At 39.8% G+C, this 19,511-nt stretch overlaps 1 protein-coding gene across 1 annotated transcript in view; it reads left to right on the plus strand.

The window, feature by feature from the left end:
- Positions 1 to 17,809, plus strand: part of CDH4 (cadherin 4) — a 1,140,604-nt gene extending 1,122,795 nt beyond the window's left edge. Inside the window, exons 14-16 of the mRNA XM_074210396.1 lie at positions 8,119 to 8,258; positions 11,130 to 11,294; positions 14,826 to 17,809. Coding sequence (XP_074066497.1) covers positions 8,119 to 8,258; positions 11,130 to 11,294; positions 14,826 to 15,032 — 512 coding nt within the window. The 3' untranslated portion in view covers positions 15,033 to 17,809. The remainder of the gene's footprint in view (positions 1 to 8,118; positions 8,259 to 11,129; positions 11,295 to 14,825) is intronic.
- Positions 17,810 to 19,511: the final 1,702 nt, after the last annotated feature.

The raw sequence follows: 19,511 nt of genomic DNA on the forward strand, positions 1-19,511 counted from the left end.
TAGGAGGGCTGCCAGGCTGCCAGAGGGGGGTGTGTATGTGTGCAGCTAGGAGGGCTGCCAGAGGGTGTGTGTGTGTGTGTGTGTGTGTGTGTGTGTGTGTATGTGTGTGTGTGAGAGAGATCAGTTAACCAATCAATAGGCATTTACTAAGCACAATCAATATACCAGACAATCTTCTAGTCATAAGGATACAAAAATAGCTATTCTCAAGGAATTCACTTTCTAATGGAAATATCTTTGTTTTAGTTTACTTGGTGGGTACAATTCTAACTTGGCTAGTTGGTGTGGGCATGGATCAATAATTGCCTACCCATATAGACAAGTCGGATACTCAGATTCAGCAGTTCATGCAATCTAATCAATACAATGAAGCCATTCTTCCAATTGAAATGGGAAATATCAAAACAGCTGATAAAAGAAGAGATTTCTTTTCCCCTTTAAAACCCCACTTGAAATCTGAGTCCTAAAAATATGAAACCATTTAGTATCTCCAGGAAAAAGAATCCTGACTTGAAAGCTTAGTCCTGGCTCTGTCACTGATTCTATGTAATACAGACAAAGCAGCTCCCCCTTTGGGCCTCAGTTTTCTCATCTGTAAAATGTGGAGAGAGGGGAACATTGTATTAAATGATTTTTAAAGTTCCAGCAAATTCACTAATATCCTGATATTCCTTTATATTTGTTTCTTTCCTTCACTAGCTAGATCCCCAAAGTACTAGGGAGTGGCTTAAAAAAAAATAACAGACCACTGTGGAAGAGAAACTCATTTATTTAATTTGTTAAATTGATAAAAAAATTTTCAAAAATAATTTGTTTAAAAAAGAGATATATAATAATATGTTTCATCTCTGAGGGGCTTAGATCCAGAAGGAATCTTAGATATTATCTTCCCACTGCTTTATCTTATAGATGAAGAAGCTAAGGCTCAGAGAGATTTAGCAACTTGTCCAAGATCCCACAGGTAGTAAGTGGCAGAACCAGGACCTGTAACTCCAAATCCAACACCCTTTTTTTTCTCTCTCTCTCTCTCCACCACACACACACACACACACACACACACAAAATTGATTTCTAGGTTGACCCCATGCAGAGTCCAAATGGAATCATAACTGGAGCAATGCTGTATTCCATTCTATTGGGGGAATAAAATGCAAGAACCAATACAACATTGGCTATTGACATGCTAAAATCTGGCCTGTAAGGAAGTTCTGACAGCATGGTCAATGGTAGGTTTTCCCACCAGGTGGAGAAAGGGAACATCAGGAGCCAGCGTAGCCCTTACAAAACTACCTTTGTGCACCAGCCAGGTATCTTTTGAATGACTCTTAGAAAACAGAAAAGAACTTTAAAAGCTCACTAAATAGCTCAGAGGCTTCATGTCAGATAGAAGAGTTATATTCTCTTACTGCTCACAAGCAGATCTCAGCTAAGCATTAAAAAAATGCTGAATTCTGAAAACTGCACGGTGAGCAGGACAAGTCAGCAGCCAGTTGGCAATGAGTGCCAGTAATTAGCTGTCCAGTCCTCTTCTAGTCACTTCAGCACCTCCGTATTGGGCATAAATACAGAACAAGGAGAGAAAATAAGGCAAACTGCAAGCCTCCTGTTCATCTTCATTCTCCTGCTCTCACTGGTGTAGGCAGAGAGAGGAGGTAAGAAGGAAATTCTTGGGGGGGTTAGGGCAGAAGCTAGAATGCAGAAGGCTGGATGTTCTTTTTTATTGATATCTTTTTTTTTATATTATCTTCATTTCTGAAAATAACCCTTCCCCTCCTCCTCTCCAGAAAGCAATCCTTTGTAACAAATAATCTTTTTTAAAAAAAGGAAAAGAAAAGAAAAAGAGGGAAGAGGAAGGAATTCAGCAAAATTAACCAGCATCTCATCTGAGTCAGATGGGATATCATAGGGTCATAGATTCAGAATTAAAATGGACCTTAGAGGCCACTGAGTCCAGCTCCCTCACTTTATAGGAGAGGAAACTGAATCACAGGGAGATTAAACAATCTGCCCAAAGTCATGGAGCTAGTGTGAAATTCAGGTTTTCCTCCATTACATCATATAGTTGTCTGAGCAGTGCTCCTTACCTGTAGCTCCCTCCCTCAGCAAGGAAGGAAATGAGATTCTGTACATTTTTTTCCTTACAATGGTTCCCTGGAGAGCTCAGAGCTGAGGCATAAGGTTACCCTGTCCCCATCCCTGACCCTGGCTATGGGATATTCTGAGGGTCCTACTTGTTTCCCATATGATATTTAGAACACTGATAAGTGATCATACTCATTCTTGGCCTTTCATTCATTCAAACATTTATGAAGTACCTACTATATACAGATCACTGTTATAGTCTCTGGAGAAGATGGAAAGTTCAGGGAAGATAATGCCCTGGTCCTTACTCAACCTATGTTTAATAAGCATGTACAATGAACCAAGTGAAGGGAAAAAGGGACATTATGCAGGATTTGGAAATAAGAAACTGGGTACAAATCTTACCCAGAACAGCACTAGCTGTGAGACCCCAGCAAGTCATAAACTTCTTTGAGCCACAGCAAACTCCCTCAAATGAGACATTTTTTCCAACTTCATAGAAAAATTGTTGAGGGAGAAAGATAAAAGCATAGATCCTTCAAAGACCTGTCTCCTGGACAGTAGGACCATAAAAACAAGAATCAAACTGCCCCACAAGGGACTGCCTTATAACCTGCTATTTTAGGGTATAATTGTTGCACAGAGAAGAAAATACATTTGAGGAATTAGAGAGTACTACCATTTGGAATGCATGGTGGAGAGGGATCAGGGAAGGCTTCAGGGAGGAAGAGGTTTTGCCCAAGCTGAGCCTTGAGGGATGATAAAGATTTGGAGAGGTATAGGTATGGAGGATATGCATCCCAGACCTAGGGGAACATTTGTACAAATGCACCAAGGTGGAAGACGGAATGCCAAAGTTGAAACAAAAGCTAATTTGGTTGGTCCAGTTTGGCTGAGAGGAGGAATTCCTGAAGAGTGAGTGTTCATGTGAAATAACACTGGAAAGGTCCATTGGAGCCAGGTTGTGGAGAGCTCTACATGCAGATTACAGCCAAGCAGGGGAATGAGCCACAAACACAGATAACTATAATAGATGATATTGTATGATCAGTACACTAGCAGTTGTAAAACAAAACTCTATACAAGGGACAAGATTATTAGTGATCAAAGAGCTATCACGATCCACACACCCAGAGATGTCTCCCAGCTCCTTGTGAGTACCTCCTCAACTGTGAATGATCAAATCATCAGACAACAGATCTTTACAGAGCGCCTACAATGTACCTCTCACTAGGCCCCGCATGTTTAGGGGTTCAAAAATTGTTTCATACAGGATCTTCCCTCCAAAGGCTTACAGTCTAGTACAGGTATAAAGTAAAACTGAGGAAATGAACAACAATAATAAGCAGGCTTCTTTGCGTAATGAAGGATGGACTGTCATCCATTATAAAGAGGTATGGAAATTCAGAGACTATCTCTTCTTACTCTTCATTCTCTGATCTTAGAAATCAGTGAAGGCTGAAGGAACTGAGCAAGGCTCCATGAAAGCAATGGATTTGGGAATGATTCTTTTTTTGTGCAACTCTTTTTTCCCCCCAAAGATTTTATTTATTTTGAGTTTAACAATTTCCCCCCTAATCTTGCTTCTCTCCCCCCACTCTCCACAGAAGGCAATTTGCCAATCTATATATTGTTTCCATGGCATACATTGATCAAAATTGAATGTGATGAGAGAGAAATCATATCCTTAAGGAAGAAAAATAAAGTATAAGAGATAGCAAGATCAGACAATAAGATAACAGTGGTTTTTCTTCTAAATTGAAAGTCTTTGTTCAAACTCCACAATTCTTTCTCTGGATACAGATGGTATTCTCCATCGCAGATAGCCCAAAACTGTCCCTAATTGTTGCACTGATGAAATGATCAAGTCCATCAAGGTTGCTGTTAGGGTGTATAATGTTTTTCTGGTTCTGCTCATCTCACTCAGCATCAGTTCAGACAAATCCCTCCAGGCTTCCCTGAATTCTCATCCCTCCTGGTTTCTAATGGAACAATAGTGTTCTATGACATACATATCTATACCATAGTTTGCTAAGCCATTCCCCAATTGATGGATATTTACTTGATTTCCAATTCTTTGCTACCATAAACAAGGCTGCTATGAATATTTTTGTACAAGTGATGTTTTTTCCCTTTTTTCATCATCTCTTCAGGGTATAGACCCAGTAGTGGTATTGCTGGATCAAAGGGTATGCACATTTTTGTTGCCCTTTGGGGGTAATTCTAAATTGCTCTCCAGAAAGGTTGGATGAGTTCACAGTTCCACCAACAATGCATTAGTGTCCCAGATTTCCAACATCCCTTCCAACATTGGTCGTTTATCTTTTCTGGTCATATTGGCCAGTCTGAGAGGTGTGAGGTGGTATCTCAGAGATGCTTTAATTTGCATTTCTCTAATAAGCAATGATTTAGAACACTTTTTCATATGACTATGGATTGCTTTGATTTCATCATCTGTAAATTGCCTCTACATATCCTTTGACCTTTTGTCAATTGGGGAATGGCTTGTTTTTTTTTTAAATTTGACTCAGTTCTCTGTATATTTTAGAAATGAGTTCTTTGTCAGAAATACTAGTTATATTGGGAATTAAGTCACACAAACTGGATTTAAGTTCCAATATTTACCTACTGTGTGGCCCAGAGCAATTCAATTAAAAAAAACTACACTTCTCTTTCCTCATCTATAAAATGGGTACGATAAAATTAACATTACTTGAATCCTAGGATCATAGTGGGAAGAGTCTATAGGAAGTCTTGGAGTGGTGAGTTATTATCATTATGATTTTGAAGTCAGAAGTGACAAGGGTATGAAACAAAGGTGACAAGAGACTACAAAAAAAACAGTGCAGAGAACAGAGAAGAAGGCAGGAGAAGAGACAGGAGAAATTAAGCATTAAGTGTATGTAAAGACAATAATAGCCAGTATGTATGCACTGTTTTAAGGTTTGCAAATCACTTCACATTTATTGTCTTATTTGATCTTCATAACAGCTCCATGGCATAGGTACTATTATTATTCTTGATTGACAAGTAAGGAAACTGTGATTAATTGATTAATGATTACTTGATTGATTAAACCAAGACTAAAGTAAATTAATTGCTCATGGTCACACAGTTTGGAAGTATCTGAAGTAGGATTTGAACTCAAGATAGGACGTTTTCCTATGATTCATTGGTATAAAAATTACTTAGTTGAGGGAACTCCTTCTGGAAATTTGAATCAGTACCTTCTCTTCCCTTTATAGTCTTAGACAGTTGTCTAGTACAGTGAGATTAAATGATTGACCCTGGTCACACAGTCAATATGGGTCAAAGACAGGACTTGAATTCAGAATTTCCTAGTTTTAAGGCTGGCTCTCTGTTCACAATGCCCTGTAAATATGCCTTCTATATGAAAGATATATCCAAAATAAATTACAAAGTAATTTGGGGATTGTTCAGTTGCTTTAGTTGTGTTTGATTCTTCATGAACACATGAATTTTGCCCTTGGGATTTTCTTGGCAAAGATACTAGAGTGATTTCCCATTTCTTTCTCCAGTGTATCCCCATTTTATAGATAAAGAAGTAAAACAAATTAGGGATTAAGTGACTTGCCCAGAATCACACAAATGTGTGAGACTGGATTTGAACTCAGATCTTTTTGACTCTAGGTCCAGTGCCTTATCCATTCACCACTGAGCTAGCCTTTTGTGGATAGGGAACATTACTAATAACTGGGGGATAATCAGAAAGGCTTCTTGCAGAATGCAGCCCTAAAGCTAAGCTCTGAGGGGAGGTAAGAGCTCCAAGAAGTAGGAGTAAAAGAGAGTATTCCAGTCATAGCATATATAAAGGTACAAAGAATTGAAAGAGGAATATTATGTACAAGAAGCAGTCAGTTTGGCTATGATGCAAAGCATGTAAAGGAAGACTAATCAGCCCAAGGGGAAAAAGCCAGAACCAAATTACTGAAGGTCATAAATGCCAATTTAATGGTTTTATGCTTCATCCCTGGAGCAGGGGTGTACAACATTTTAACTCTTCTGGGCCATATTACCCAACAAAAATTTGTGGTATTAAATTCTATAAATGGCCCTTGACAAGTTTTTGTTAAGTGATGTGGCCCAGAAGAGCTAAAAGTTTGGATATCTCTACCCTAGAGATAATAGCCTCTGAAGCTTCCTGAGCAGAGGAATGACATGGTCAGCCATTGCTTTAGGAATATCAATCTGGCAGCAATGTGGAGTATGAAATGGAGAGAATAGTGACTAGAGGCTAAAGAAGGAATTAGGAAGCTAATAAATCAATGGTGTAGGTGACAGGCAATGAGAGCTTGAAATAAGGTGGTTTTGGTGAAAATGGGGAGAAGGGAAAAAATGTAAGAGATATTGTATAGGTAGAATTGATAAGACTTGGACCCTAGATATAAATTCTGAAACAAAGTCAAAAGTTAAGGATGACTTAGTTAACAAACCTGGGTGAATGGAAGAATGGTGATATCCTTGACAAGGATAATAAATAGAATGATATATACTCAGACACAGAGACAACATGACAGAGATAGAACGAGTAAGAGTCAGGAAATAAAAGAAGATTGAGACTGAGACATGGGAGGAAGAAAGAGAAACCAAGAAATGGATAGTGGAAAAAGAGGATGAAAAAGTGAAAGAGAGAGGAGAGAAACAAAGAGAGACAGAGAGACAGAGTCAGAGAGAGAGAGAGAGAGAGAGAGAGAGAGAGAGAGAGAGAGAGAGAGAGAGAGAGAAGAAGAAGAAGAAGAAGAAGAAGAAAAAGAAGAAGAAGAAGAAGAAGAAAAGAGAGGAAAGGAGGGAGGGAGGGAAAGAACAAGGAAGAGGAAGAAAAAAGGAAAGGAGAGAAAGATAATCAAGGAAAGAAGGATCGAGGAAGGAAGGAAGGAAGGAAGGAAGGAAGGAAGGAAGGAAGGAAGGGAGGGAGGGAGGGAGGGAGAAGGGAGAGAGGGAAAGTGTAAGATTGAGAAAGAAGAAAGAGGGAGAAATAAGAAGAGAACAGAATGGGAGATATAGCTAGGGTGGCAATACCTTTAAAATCAAGAAAGCCTGTGTGGGTCATGATTTCCTTATCCCCAGTCACCCAGCTGTGCAATCCAGGTTCAATCCCTGGCCCTGGTTGCATTTCTGCCCCTCAGAGCCTTAGCTAAGCTTCTCTGTGGTCGGATTTCTTATAGCCCTAGCCCACCTTCTTTGTCATCAGAAAGGGCAAGTGTATGCTAAGCCTTCTCTGCTTTTTCCTACTATGTATTTTTAAAACTTGGGAACTGCAACTGTTTTTACAACTTTCTGTCTTTTTCTGCATTTTGTGAAAAAATGGTGCAGTGCTGGAGAAGCATTATGTCATAGTGTAAAGGAGACTAGCTTTGAAATCAGAGAGTCTAAGTATCAAATTCTCAGTTCTACTATTTTCTAGGAGTATGATCTTTAAAATCCCATCTTAGTTTCCTCTTCTGTAAAAGGAAGACATTGGACTAAATGATGTCTAAGATCCCTTCCAACGGCAGATTCCAGGCTTGTCATTCCAGTCTTGCAGAAATTTTTAGACATCCCAGTACTGATGCTGCTTACAGTGAGGTTAAATTCTAGCTCTGGCACAAACACTGCTTTAATAAAATTGGAACTACAGAGCAGAGGGGCTGTTTGTTTCTGCTGCCAATGGCTAATAAAAAGCTACAACCAATTTCTCCCCCAAGACTTGACAATATCCATGAAGGAAGTTCAAGCTGTCAATCAATCTATCATAAGTATTCCTTATGCAATGCTACAGACATCTCTCTTTTGCACATTGAATCCAATTTCTTCATTTTAGAGAGGAGGAAATTGAGGCCATTTATGGGGCTGTTCAGGATTACATATTAATAGCAGAGCTCAGATCCCCATCTCCAAATTCAACCTTCCTTCCAAAGGCATAGATGGGATTAGAGCCAAGAGAAGAAGGAAAAAGCAAGAGGGTGGGGGATTAAAGGACACAAGTTTTGTCTTTTGCAATCAAAATTATCATGTGCTTATTGGGTCTCATTGTAGCTATGGTTCTGCTGTTTGTGGTATGGATGAAACGCCGGGAGAAGGAGCGGCATACCAAGCAGCTTCTGATTGACCCTGAAGATGATGTCAGAGACAACATCCTGAAATATGATGAAGAAGGAGGTGGTGAGGAAGACCAGGTGAGAGGGTCTGGGCTCACTCTTGAGTCTCCTTATTGCTCCATTCCTTCAAGCTGTTCAGTGCTCAAGAAGAGCCTAAGACTGGAAAACATTAAAGTTAAATGGCACTTGAGAAAAAAGATGAAATTTCCATCACTGGAATACTTTTAACTCACCTGCCCAGATGTTAACCATCCTTTTAAGTTCCACCTCTCCAGGAAAATATTAACTCCTCTCACTTTATTCAATTCAGCAAACATTATGGAAAGAACATTGGCTGTCAGAGACAGAGGACCTGGATTCAAATCCTATCTTTGACATTTATATCTATGTGACCCTGGTCAAGTCTCCTGATGTCCTGGACCTCTTTTTACTTCACTGAAAACTGAAGTATTTGAATTTGCTTCAGAGAAAAAGGGAAACATGGTCCCTAAGTTTTAAGGTGCTCACTGCCTGAATGGGAAGCTATGCTCTTGATTAATGCTTCCTATTGACCCATAACCATCTCTGCCATGACCAGTAGTTAAGCTGACAGTTAAGGGCAGCTAGGTGGTGCAATAGATCAAGCACCAACTCTGAAGTCAGGAAGGCCTGAATTCAAATCCTAGCTCAGACACTTAATATTTAATATTTTTGTGACCTTGGGCAAGTCACTTAACCCTAATTGACTCACATCCAGGGCCATCTCCAGGAGACCTGATCCAGATGACTCTGGAGGAGAAAGTAAGGCTGGTGACACTCCATTCAATTCATATATTTATCATGGCATCACCTCCCCTGATATTAAGGTCTTCTTTGAGAATGAAGGATAAATATCATCAGTTAAGCTGACAGCACTAACTCACTGAATATTCCTAATCAAGTTATTTCTCCTCTTTGGATAACAGTTTCCTCATCTGTAAAAGGAATGTTAAAATCCCTCTTCTTCTATCCAGGATTGTTATCCTTCTCCAGTAATGGCAATTAGTTAGCATAGCGGATAGACTGCCACATTTAGAGTCAGAAAAAAACCTGAATTCAAACTATACCTCACAAACTTACTAGATGGGTGACTCTCAGTAAAGTCATTTCACTACTTCCTGTTTCAGTTTCTTCATCTGCAAAATGGGTATAATAGCAGCTATTTCCCAGGATGATTGAGAGTATTAAAAAATATCATGTATAAAAAGCGCTTCTGCAAATATCAAAGCACTATATACATGTTGATTATTATTATTATTATTATTAATATATCAAAAGATTGGAAGGTGCCATGAATACATATATATATACATATATAGATAGATAGATATGTCTTGTGTATGTGTGTGTGTGTGTGTGTGTATGTGAGAGAGAGAGAGAGAGATTGTCATTACTATTCTCAAAGTCAGTGGGGTATGTTTCAGAAGAGCTAAGGAAGAAAGGAAACTTCAGATCTTTACTCCAGAGGTAGGAGGGAATAGCAATGATTAGAACCTCTGAGAATCGGCTTGGCTCTAGGGAAGGCAGCCCAGGCCTTCTGAAGCCAACACTTGCCTTAGCCATCTCCTACCTATCTTGCCCTGGCATAGTGGAATATAATTCCCTTAATAGTTTCTAATAAGCCTTTAATTTCTCTCTCTGGTTCTCATTTGTAAATGTCTAAATGTGTTTAGGGATTTTATTCCTTCCATTCATCTTCCTTTTCCTTTGCAAAGCTCTAGTAGCCAAGATCTATTTCATAATTGAGCTTCAAACTAAAGACAACTTAGTCCTCCATAGGGGCAGCTTCTTTCCCACTCTCATTTAAAATACTCTTATACTTTGTAGATCAGGGTGAAAATATCTTCCAGCTCACCCAAAATGGTTTGTTCTATTGTTAAACAAAGGACAGGGCACATTGTTCTAATTCTGATGGTTAGGAAAAACCTTACTTTATATTAAACCAACAATGTGGCTTCTGCACACTGATCCTAGTTCTGGTATCCAGGGTCACACCAGAACACCCAGTAATTCCTCTTCTATATTTTAATTATTCACATATTGGATGGCATCAATTCTATTTGAAACCCTTAATGACATGACTACTATTGAATAAGAAGGGGGTGGGGCAGCTAGGTGGCACAGTGGATAAAGCACTGGCCCTGGAGTCAGGAGTACCCGGGTTCAAATCCGGTCTCAGACACTTAATAATTACCTAGCTGTGTGGCCTTGGGAAAGCTACTTAACCTCATTTGCCTTGCAAAAACCCTAAAAAAAAAAGAATAAGAAGGGGGCATTAACTAGAACCTTGCCACTTTCTTTATGTCATGAAAATCATGGATCACAGTACTTTATACCTCTCCCCTAAGGGGTATTTTTCCTGACTTTATACCAACAAGTTAGGCCAACAATGTCAACAACTAATTCTCCTCAATTCAAAAGGTTTTTTCCCCCCCAGATTTCCAGGATTGGTTGATTCTATGGATACTTGATTTTTTACCTTGGCTGCATTCTCTTTAGTCTTTAGACAATGCCTCTTTCAAACCATCCCCCACCCCCATATACTCTGTCTATTAATTGCTTTTATTCATTGGTTCCCACTGTCTTAGGGGACAGAACTCTATTATCCCTAAGGTTTCTATTATTCAAACTAAATATTAAATATATGATTTGAAGTTTTAAATATTTTGATCTTTAATTCAGCATTATTTACTCAGAAAAAAAGGTTATATGGCAGATTGATTAGACTTGCTTAGCTTTAAACTCTGGAGTCAAGTGAGACCTCCATTTAAATCCTGTTTCCAACATTTGTTAGCTCTGTGATCATGGGTTAGTCATTTACCTCTTAAAGATTATATAAATAAGAGCCATTATCATTGAGATTATTATTATTTAATGACCTCCAATAAAGTTCTCTGAAGGTCTAATTCTTCACCTCTCCTCTTGTTTTAGGATTATGACCTAAGCCAACTTCAACAACCAGAGACAATGGACCATGTATTAAACAAAGCACCAGGTGTGAGGCGAGTAGATGAGAGGCCAGTGGGGGCTGAGCCCCAGTACCCTATCCGGCCAGTTGTCCCCCACCCAGGAGACATTGGTGACTTCATCAATGAGGTGAGCATCCCCTCAAATTCTAAAAGGGGTTGGACTAATAGGGTGGGATGACAGAGTTAGACATGGAAAGAATTTTTGGAGCCTTGGTGGTATACAGACATAGATGAAACTTGCCCAGACTCCTTGAAAGAAAATAATACAGATATGTCAAATACCAAAGCCCAATATGATTCCAGAATGCAATTCTGGACTTCATGTTGCAGATGCCAACTTGTATCAAAAGGCACTCTGGACTGAGTTGTCTCAAAGCTTCCATTGACCACGATTTTTAGAGACCTGACTCCTAGCCCAGATAGTCATCTTTTTCTTGTCAAATCAAATGAATGTGCCTCCTTTGAGATGAAAAGGTTAAGAAGTTGGCCCTGGCATTAAAAAAAAAGAGGACTGACCCCACCTGTGGAAAAAAGGAACTATCTCCTAAATGGTACTTCTTAGAAGTGAAGAAGGAATAAAGATTTATAAAGCACCTACAATGTGCTAAGTACTATACAATATAATCTCATTTATTCCTCACCAAAAAAACCTAGGTAGGAGATGCTATGTCTCCCTTTTGCAGATGATTTAACAGACATTAGTGGATACTAAGGGACTTTCCTAGGGTCCAATAGCTAAATGCTCATATCTATCCTTCTCCTCACCTAGCTTCTTTTAGAGATCTTTAAGGTCAAAAATTTCTCCCTCATTGTCTTCCCTGGCACCTGGAATTCAACCATTTGATATTCCATTGGCCATCAATTTATCAGTTTGGAACTAATTGCTAGATAGCAACCCAGAATCTATTCCCATTCCCCCATCACTATCATCTAAGTACTAGAGTACAGTTAAGTAAACTTCCACTAGGGTAATCAGAGACTGCTAGAGTGTGCTCTCATAGTTCAAACATACCACTCACTAGACTTTCCTTGGAAGTGACCAAATGGATAGACAGAATATGGAGCACATTTTTATCACTTACTTATGCTTTTCCTATTTGAAAATAAAATGTTTTTCAAATAAAATACCATAACACTTTAATAATCATGGTTCATAAAAATACTTCTAAATGAACACTTTAAAGACATGTAAGAGTAGCAGAACCCTCTGGCACAATTAGGTATCACATTTGCTAGTTAGCTGGTACTTCATCCCTTAAGTAGGACAAATCTTCTAATTTACCCCAAATTTTTTTCTTACAGTCAAAAGTTTTTCTTAGGCAAGAAAACTTCTAGCTTATAGTCTAGACAATATCCACACCCCACATTAGAAAATAGTTATGCTCCATGAGAATAGAGACTGTATTGCTTTTTCTTTGCAATCTTTAGAGTCTAGCCTAGAGTTTGAAACATGGGGTTTAAGAGTGATTTTTTTTTAATCGAATTGAAGTTAGTCATCTACTTGCAGACCAGACAAAAGAGAATTGTCTAATGTGGTCTTTCTCTTCCTTCCAAATCCAGAATGAGGCAAAAAATAATAACTATATATACATATATACACATATGTGCATGCATGTATATGAGCATACAATACACACCATGTACACATATACATGCAAACACAGACACACTCACCATTTGTCCCTTCATAAGCAAAACAGCACCCCATGACTTTTTCATACATTGTTTGCTCAGACAGGTCATTTCTAAGCATAATGTAGTTCTCTTTCATATAAAATGTTTCTTGTTGAATCAGGTTTCTAGAGACAAGCACAAAGATCTCTTTTTTAGATATCTCAAGCCCCTTTTAAAACTTGGGCTCTGATAAAAATTACATTCTTTTAAAATGGCAAAAATTCCAAAATGTTAAAGCAAGAAGGGACTTCCCAACATTGAATGTTAGAATTGGGATTAATTGATTCCTTGATGAAGCCTCATTTTAGTGCCTATTTTGTGCCAAACAAAGTTTTAGATGATAGGGTTACAAATAGAAAACTCAGCTCCAGGTTTTAAGCAGCCCACATTCTGAGTCACAGAGATAATACAAATAATACAAATACAAATGGGAAGCCTCAGCTGTAGAATAGATACAAGTCTAGTGATTTGAATAATACAATTTCAGGCCAAAGGTAAAGCCCCGGCGGCCTGTAGCTTACTGGAAGAATTGTTGTTGGTGACACCCCACTCTTTAAAATAGTATTAGTGGCTGTGTCCCTATGACTTTTGGGAGGGCATAGTAGGCCAGAGTGTCTTGGTTGTCCTAGCTCCTGCCCAGGGAGAAACAGATGACAGGAAAGAGCAATGAAAAAGGCAAGAAGATTGGAGGGAAGGAGAAATTCCAAAAGGTATGTAGTAAAGTCTAAAGCAGGGGTGCCCTCTTGGTACCTAGTTGGATGTGGTCAAGGAGTGGACTGGGGGATACCAAGGAGGCTTGCTACCTTCCACATCCTCTTGTGTCTTATAGAACCACTGGAAGGGACCTTAGAACATATACCACATCACAGTAGATATAGACTAAGGGAACTCAGAGAAACTGAAACCCAGAGTACCTTGCCTCAGGTCACATACCTAGTGGCATAATATAACCTCTTGACCTCCAGTCAATGGAATTTCTAAATTCTCAGGTTATACCAGAATCTAACTTTGGCAAAACATTTATTTGACTAGAATATAGTCTTCCCACAGAACTCTAAAGTGATTTCTTTCCACGGTGGCTGGAGGTTGAGGACCTTGCACTGAAAGGTATAATCAGGTGAAAGTCATTGGTCTTGTGCCACTTGATAAGGCAACAGAAAACGAAGAAAGTGTTGTCATCACTCCTCTGCAAAAGGAGGTGAAACATGAGTCCTAATTTGAGACAGTCCCATCTTCTCTCTTCTGTCCCAGAATGTGTGAGAAATTGTTTTTAGCAAATGAGATTTATATTTAAATGTGTGTAGCATAAACTAGTTACATTCATCCCTTCTGGAGTGAGGATAAAGGGCCTTGAGAAACCATTTGGAGACTGCAAACTCGTGAAATGTGTGCACATTGTCTTCAGTCTTGGTGGGGAAGGTAGAAAATGCAGTCCTTGAAGAGTAATTAAAGGATTTTTTTTCATCCTTTAAAAGTCCAAAAGATGCTATCTAGCCAAGACAATATTCCTTTGGGACAAAGCTACCTAATACAAGCTTTAGTTTGCAAATTCTCAAACTGAGGCCAAGAATGGAGGAACTGTAGAAGAGATTCCATACCAGTGGAAGGATAGGACCTCATTTCTCCAGGAATACCCCAAGCAGTTTGGAGGAAATAGGGATCTAGTTCAGGTCCCTAGAGCAGCTCTGCAGACCCATGGACACAGAATCAGATCCTAGGATAATAAACATATACAGAATAGTCACCTCTGTTGTATCCTCTTAAATGTTTTCAACCCATATACCATAATCATAGAATCTTAAAATTCTAAGGGTCTTACAGATCATCTGGTCCAACCCTTTTCATTTTACAGGTAAAGAAGTGACCCAGAAGCCTTAGACTAGCTTTGGGGACAACTCAGGCCATGTCTTTCTTCAATGGTGCCTTATTCCCCACCACTTGATTCCCCGTTGCTTCCTTAACGTCATGTCTTTTGTGAATCCAGGGGTTGCGAGCTGCAGATAATGACCCCACAGCACCTCCTTACGATTCCCTGCTGGTCTTTGACTATGAAGGAAGCGGTTCCACAGCCGGCTCGGTCAGCTCCCTGAACTCTTCCAGCTCTGGGGACCAAGACTACGACTATCTCAACGACTGGGGACCCAGGTTCAAGAAACTTGCGGACATGTATGGAGGGGGCGATGAAGATTAACTGACCTCATATTCTTAGAACAAATTCGGGGAAAAAAAAAGCGAATGGACAGCAGAGACGCAAGAGCTGTCCAAAAGTGGCAGCTTTTTTAATTACTCCCCCCCCGCCCCTGCTGACTGTATTATTTTAGTGGTGAATTAGGAGTTGCTTTTATTTTTTCCCCCCAGAACATTGAGCTGTCTAGCATGAACACTTGTTGTCTCTGCTCCATTTTTTTTTTAAGTGTCAGCAGGGTTATGGCTCATTACAATATCCGCTTTATGACTAAGGAGAGTGAAAGGCACTCTGTCTTAACTTGAATTTCTTAGAACAGAAGTACTGTTTTTAAAAAAAAAATTGAAAGTGCCTTTTGGTACATGTATCAGATTCCCTCGATCTCAGGAGCGATTAAAAACAAACAAAAGTTTCAACCATCATGAGCAGCACTCTCTCTGACCCCAAGCTAGTTCTGGCTCTGAAGGAATAATGAAGGAACCATGGAGATTGTTTCTGGTTTTGTTTTTAAGTGGTATTTTTTTTATTTTTTTAAAGAAAAATAAATAAATAAAAGTGGATGGTTTCACAAAACTAAAAAAAAAAATACAAAACATATTTTGGGTGAAAACCCAAATAGCCATTCTTTAGTACTCCACTATTGGTGGTTTAATCATCCTTGCTGTTTATTGTTCAGTGTTAACAAATGCACTTATCACCTGGGATCCCTCTTCTCCCCTGGCCACAATTGAGATAGCTACATAAAACAGCCAGGTTGATTAGCCTTGGGCTACATGCTCCTCTAGAAAGTCTCTGCAAAGCCTGGGGGAAACTTTCTACCCTTATAACCACCAAAAGACCAAAGGAGCATCTCTTTGTATTCTGTCCCCCAAAGGTTTCTGGCCACCCCCAGGCTATGGAGTCCTATACTAAATCCTGGCCAAGCTACATGTTGCTGTCAAGCAGTACCACTAATGCATAACCATTCCCAAGGATAGATACTGCTTTTTTATCACTTTGACAATTCACAAGGACCCTGCCGGCCACCTCCCCACTCAGTATTAAAGATGTAGCCTGACTTCATTAGTCTAGCTCCCTTGTCTTGTAAAGTATTCATGTTCTAGGCACCAACAGCCAAAGTCAGACAGCAACATGTAAACTAACTAGTGTGTGGCCTAACCACTCAGTGGGTGTTGACACTGCTCACTCTAATCAAGTCCACGGGGGAGAGCAGCAACCGTGGATGAAGGCATACTCACTCCATGGTGCTTGCTCCTGGCTGTGCAACAAGAATGCCAACTTAGCAAAAGGTTTCATAGCATCCAGAGAATTGAACCTCAGAATTAGAAATGGTAGTAACTACCTAGTTTGTATGTAAGATCATTTTGAACCAGTAAGAAATAGTGATTAGATTTGAAAACAACATTTTCCCCCTTTACTGATTTGGACTTGTGGGTTGCTGTCTAATGTCTGTGAGATGATTTCACCTGCATGGATATGTGATATGAACTATGTTTCTTGGGTTAGAAGCCACCTAAGTCCCATGCTATGAGTCCCTGGGTAAACTGTATTTTTTTTTATATTTGCAACTGAGTTTGGAGTGAATCTGGTAAAAGTGTCAGTGTTTAGCTCTCTTTTCCTTTTGATTCCAAGTTTATGTGTGGTGTCAGAAAGTGACTGTCTAAGGTTGATGACTTTTTCCAGATGAGAATAATTTTGAATGCTGAATACTAAAGGAGGGAGAGAGGCAGGGATCCCTCTGGTAGCAAACGGGGCCTTTGAAGGAGAGCATACTGGGCTGCTATAGCTTATAAGTGATGAACATGCTCTGTGCATTTCCCATTTCACCAGATTCTATCTTCCCTAGGATAAAACTTCTGCAAACAAAAGAGTGCTTGGAACATGTGCCGTCTGGAATCCAGAAGGGATTCACCCCTGGAACTCTTCCATCTTTCCATCTTTCATTTGCAATCCAGTGTGTTTTTCCCATTCACCACTTGGTTGGTGATAAGGAAGAAACTTGAATGAGCTTCCTGAGAAAATAATATCATGTTAGACAGGAACTCAGAAATTGCCCCCAAAATGTTGATGGATTGGCAGGGAGACATCCCTCTCATGCACCTTGGTAGTTTAGTGGTAGGGACTTGCATTGGTAGGGAACCCACAGTCTCCATACACAGCATCTTCCCCATCCCTTTCCAACACAGAAACCTCTACAACCAACCCTAAGGTGCCTCTTACTTGAATACTTCTCTAGTATTCTGGTGGCTCTTCCCTGCCCCCATCACTTCTTGGAGAAAGGAGTGATGAATTGATTTTCTCAGCCTATGGCCCTTTATCTTGTGTTTTCCCTATTTCTTTAAGGTACATATGTGACAAGCAGTAGATTATGTCTCAGTATAAAGTCATTGTGCCTCACCTTCACCAACCCTCATCCCCTCTGGCTCTACCTAAGTATACTGACTGTGATGTGCATCAGTCATTAAATTCCAGACAGTGTTTCTGTCTCTTCTCATACTTTCTAGAGTACTTCAGAGGAAAGGGAATAGGAAGGGTAGGGATGGAGAGATAGGAGATCCTTTCTCAAATAACTGAGGGTCAGGGGCCTTCCCCTGGCCTATTTTTACCCTCTATGCAGGTAACCAGGTCCCCAAGATGTATTCACTGAAGCCAAGGGGGAGGGTGGATCATGCAGATGGTAGGGAGAGCTCAGCATAAGCTATTCCCATCCCACCCCACTTCTAAGTCATGCTATGCAAACCTCTTGGTGTCAGCGGATGAGAATTGTCTGAAATGTTCATGGGGATGGGGGAGCAAAATGGTGGGAGGGGGGCTAATGGAATTGTTGGTGGGGTTAGGGTTGATGGATTGTGAGTTGGGTAGTGGTTGTCATTTTTTTAAGTTTACCTTTTAGGTAAAAGTTTTTAACCTGAGGATGTTGAATTATTTTTAAATGTGAACTTGATATGTTGACTGAAGCAGGTATAAATGTTTTTCCCTGAACTTCCCAAGAAGCTGCTAATTCTCAAGTCTAGCTCTGGGCATTCTCTGTCTCCCTCTGTCTCTCTCTGTCTCTCTCTGTCTCTCTCTCTCTCTCTCTCTCTCTCTCTCATACACACACACACACACACACACACACACACACACACACACAGAGGAAATCAACCTTTTTTTGTGGTTGGACATGGATATCTTTGCAGTCTGGTTAAAGCCCATGGACCCCTTCTAAAAGTAACATGTTTAAATACACAAAAGAAATAAATAAATAAATACACAAAATAAAGCATTTGCTTTCCCTTAATCCTGTGTGTTTATAAGGGAAAACAATTATGCTGAAGTACAACTATCAAAATTTTTAAAATTCTCAAGCTCCCTGAAATTTATTCACAAATCACACATCAAGAACCCTGCATTTGAAGGATGACCCTGAATTGGTAACATCTTACTGAAGGGGATAGGAAAAGGGAAGTGAGGTTAGTAAATGCAACCCTGCAACTCTGCTTGGTGGAGAAAAGAATAATATTGCCAGAAACCACTTATAATCCCCATTGTTTAAAGTGGTACATGCTCCAGGATAGAAGAATAGGAGACTGACTTAGCCTCTGAAAGAAGATAGTTGTCAGGATCCTTTTCACTAACCTTTCATCTGCCATTAGGTGAGAGGGACTTAAAAGACTGGTAAGAAAGTAATTTTCCTGCACTTACTCCTCTGAACTTGTCTTTTCTTTCTTTTCTTTGCTTCTTGCCACTGCCAATGGGCACCAGAACATCTCTGCTGTCCACTCACTCATGAAGAAGGCAGAGGATATGGGAATGCAGGATGGCAAAGATTTCTCTATATCTCAAAGACTAGCAGCCCTAACTCCACTAGACCCCCTATCTCCTCCCAGAGCAATCTTCAAATCCAGACTGAGGCTAGTGAATTAGCATTAAATAGTACAATCAGTGTCAAAAGTCTGTGGTAAGTAGCTTGTAAATAGAAAGTTTCAGTGGAAAAGTGAGACCGAAGCCCAGGAGCCCCTCCACAGGAAGCTAGAAGCAACTGGCATGGCAGGGTATGGGCTCAATATTTAGTTGGGGGGAGGGGAGGGAGTTTGTTCTGTAATGAGCAGGTTGGTTTAGCATCAACTAGGGTTGGGTAGAAAACAGAATAGGGACATTGCTTCTGTTGGCCCTCCCTATGCACACGTCCACAAAACTGTCTCCTCTTTGTAATATCTTTCAGCACATCCAAAGTGCTTTAAAAATGTCATTTAAAAAGCCAGGCTTCTGGCCCCTCAGAAATGCCTCCATTTCCTTAAGGGTAGAGCCTTGCCTGACAATCTCAATCAGAAAATAAGACTTGGCTGCTTTCATCAAGGCAAAAAAGACAAACAAAAAAAAAAAACCCTTAATTTCTGGCAGTCAAATTTAAAAAAAAAAAAGATCTCAAGTCCCCAGAATACCGCCTAAAACTGCTCATTATAAATGTGTATGTATATAATGTAGGTACTGCTTGTTGCTATA

Source organism: Macrotis lagotis, chromosome 1, assembly GCF_037893015.1.
Source record: "Macrotis lagotis isolate mMagLag1 chromosome 1, bilby.v1.9.chrom.fasta, whole genome shotgun sequence".
Taxonomy (NCBI): domain Eukaryota; kingdom Metazoa; phylum Chordata; class Mammalia; order Peramelemorphia; family Peramelidae; genus Macrotis; species Macrotis lagotis.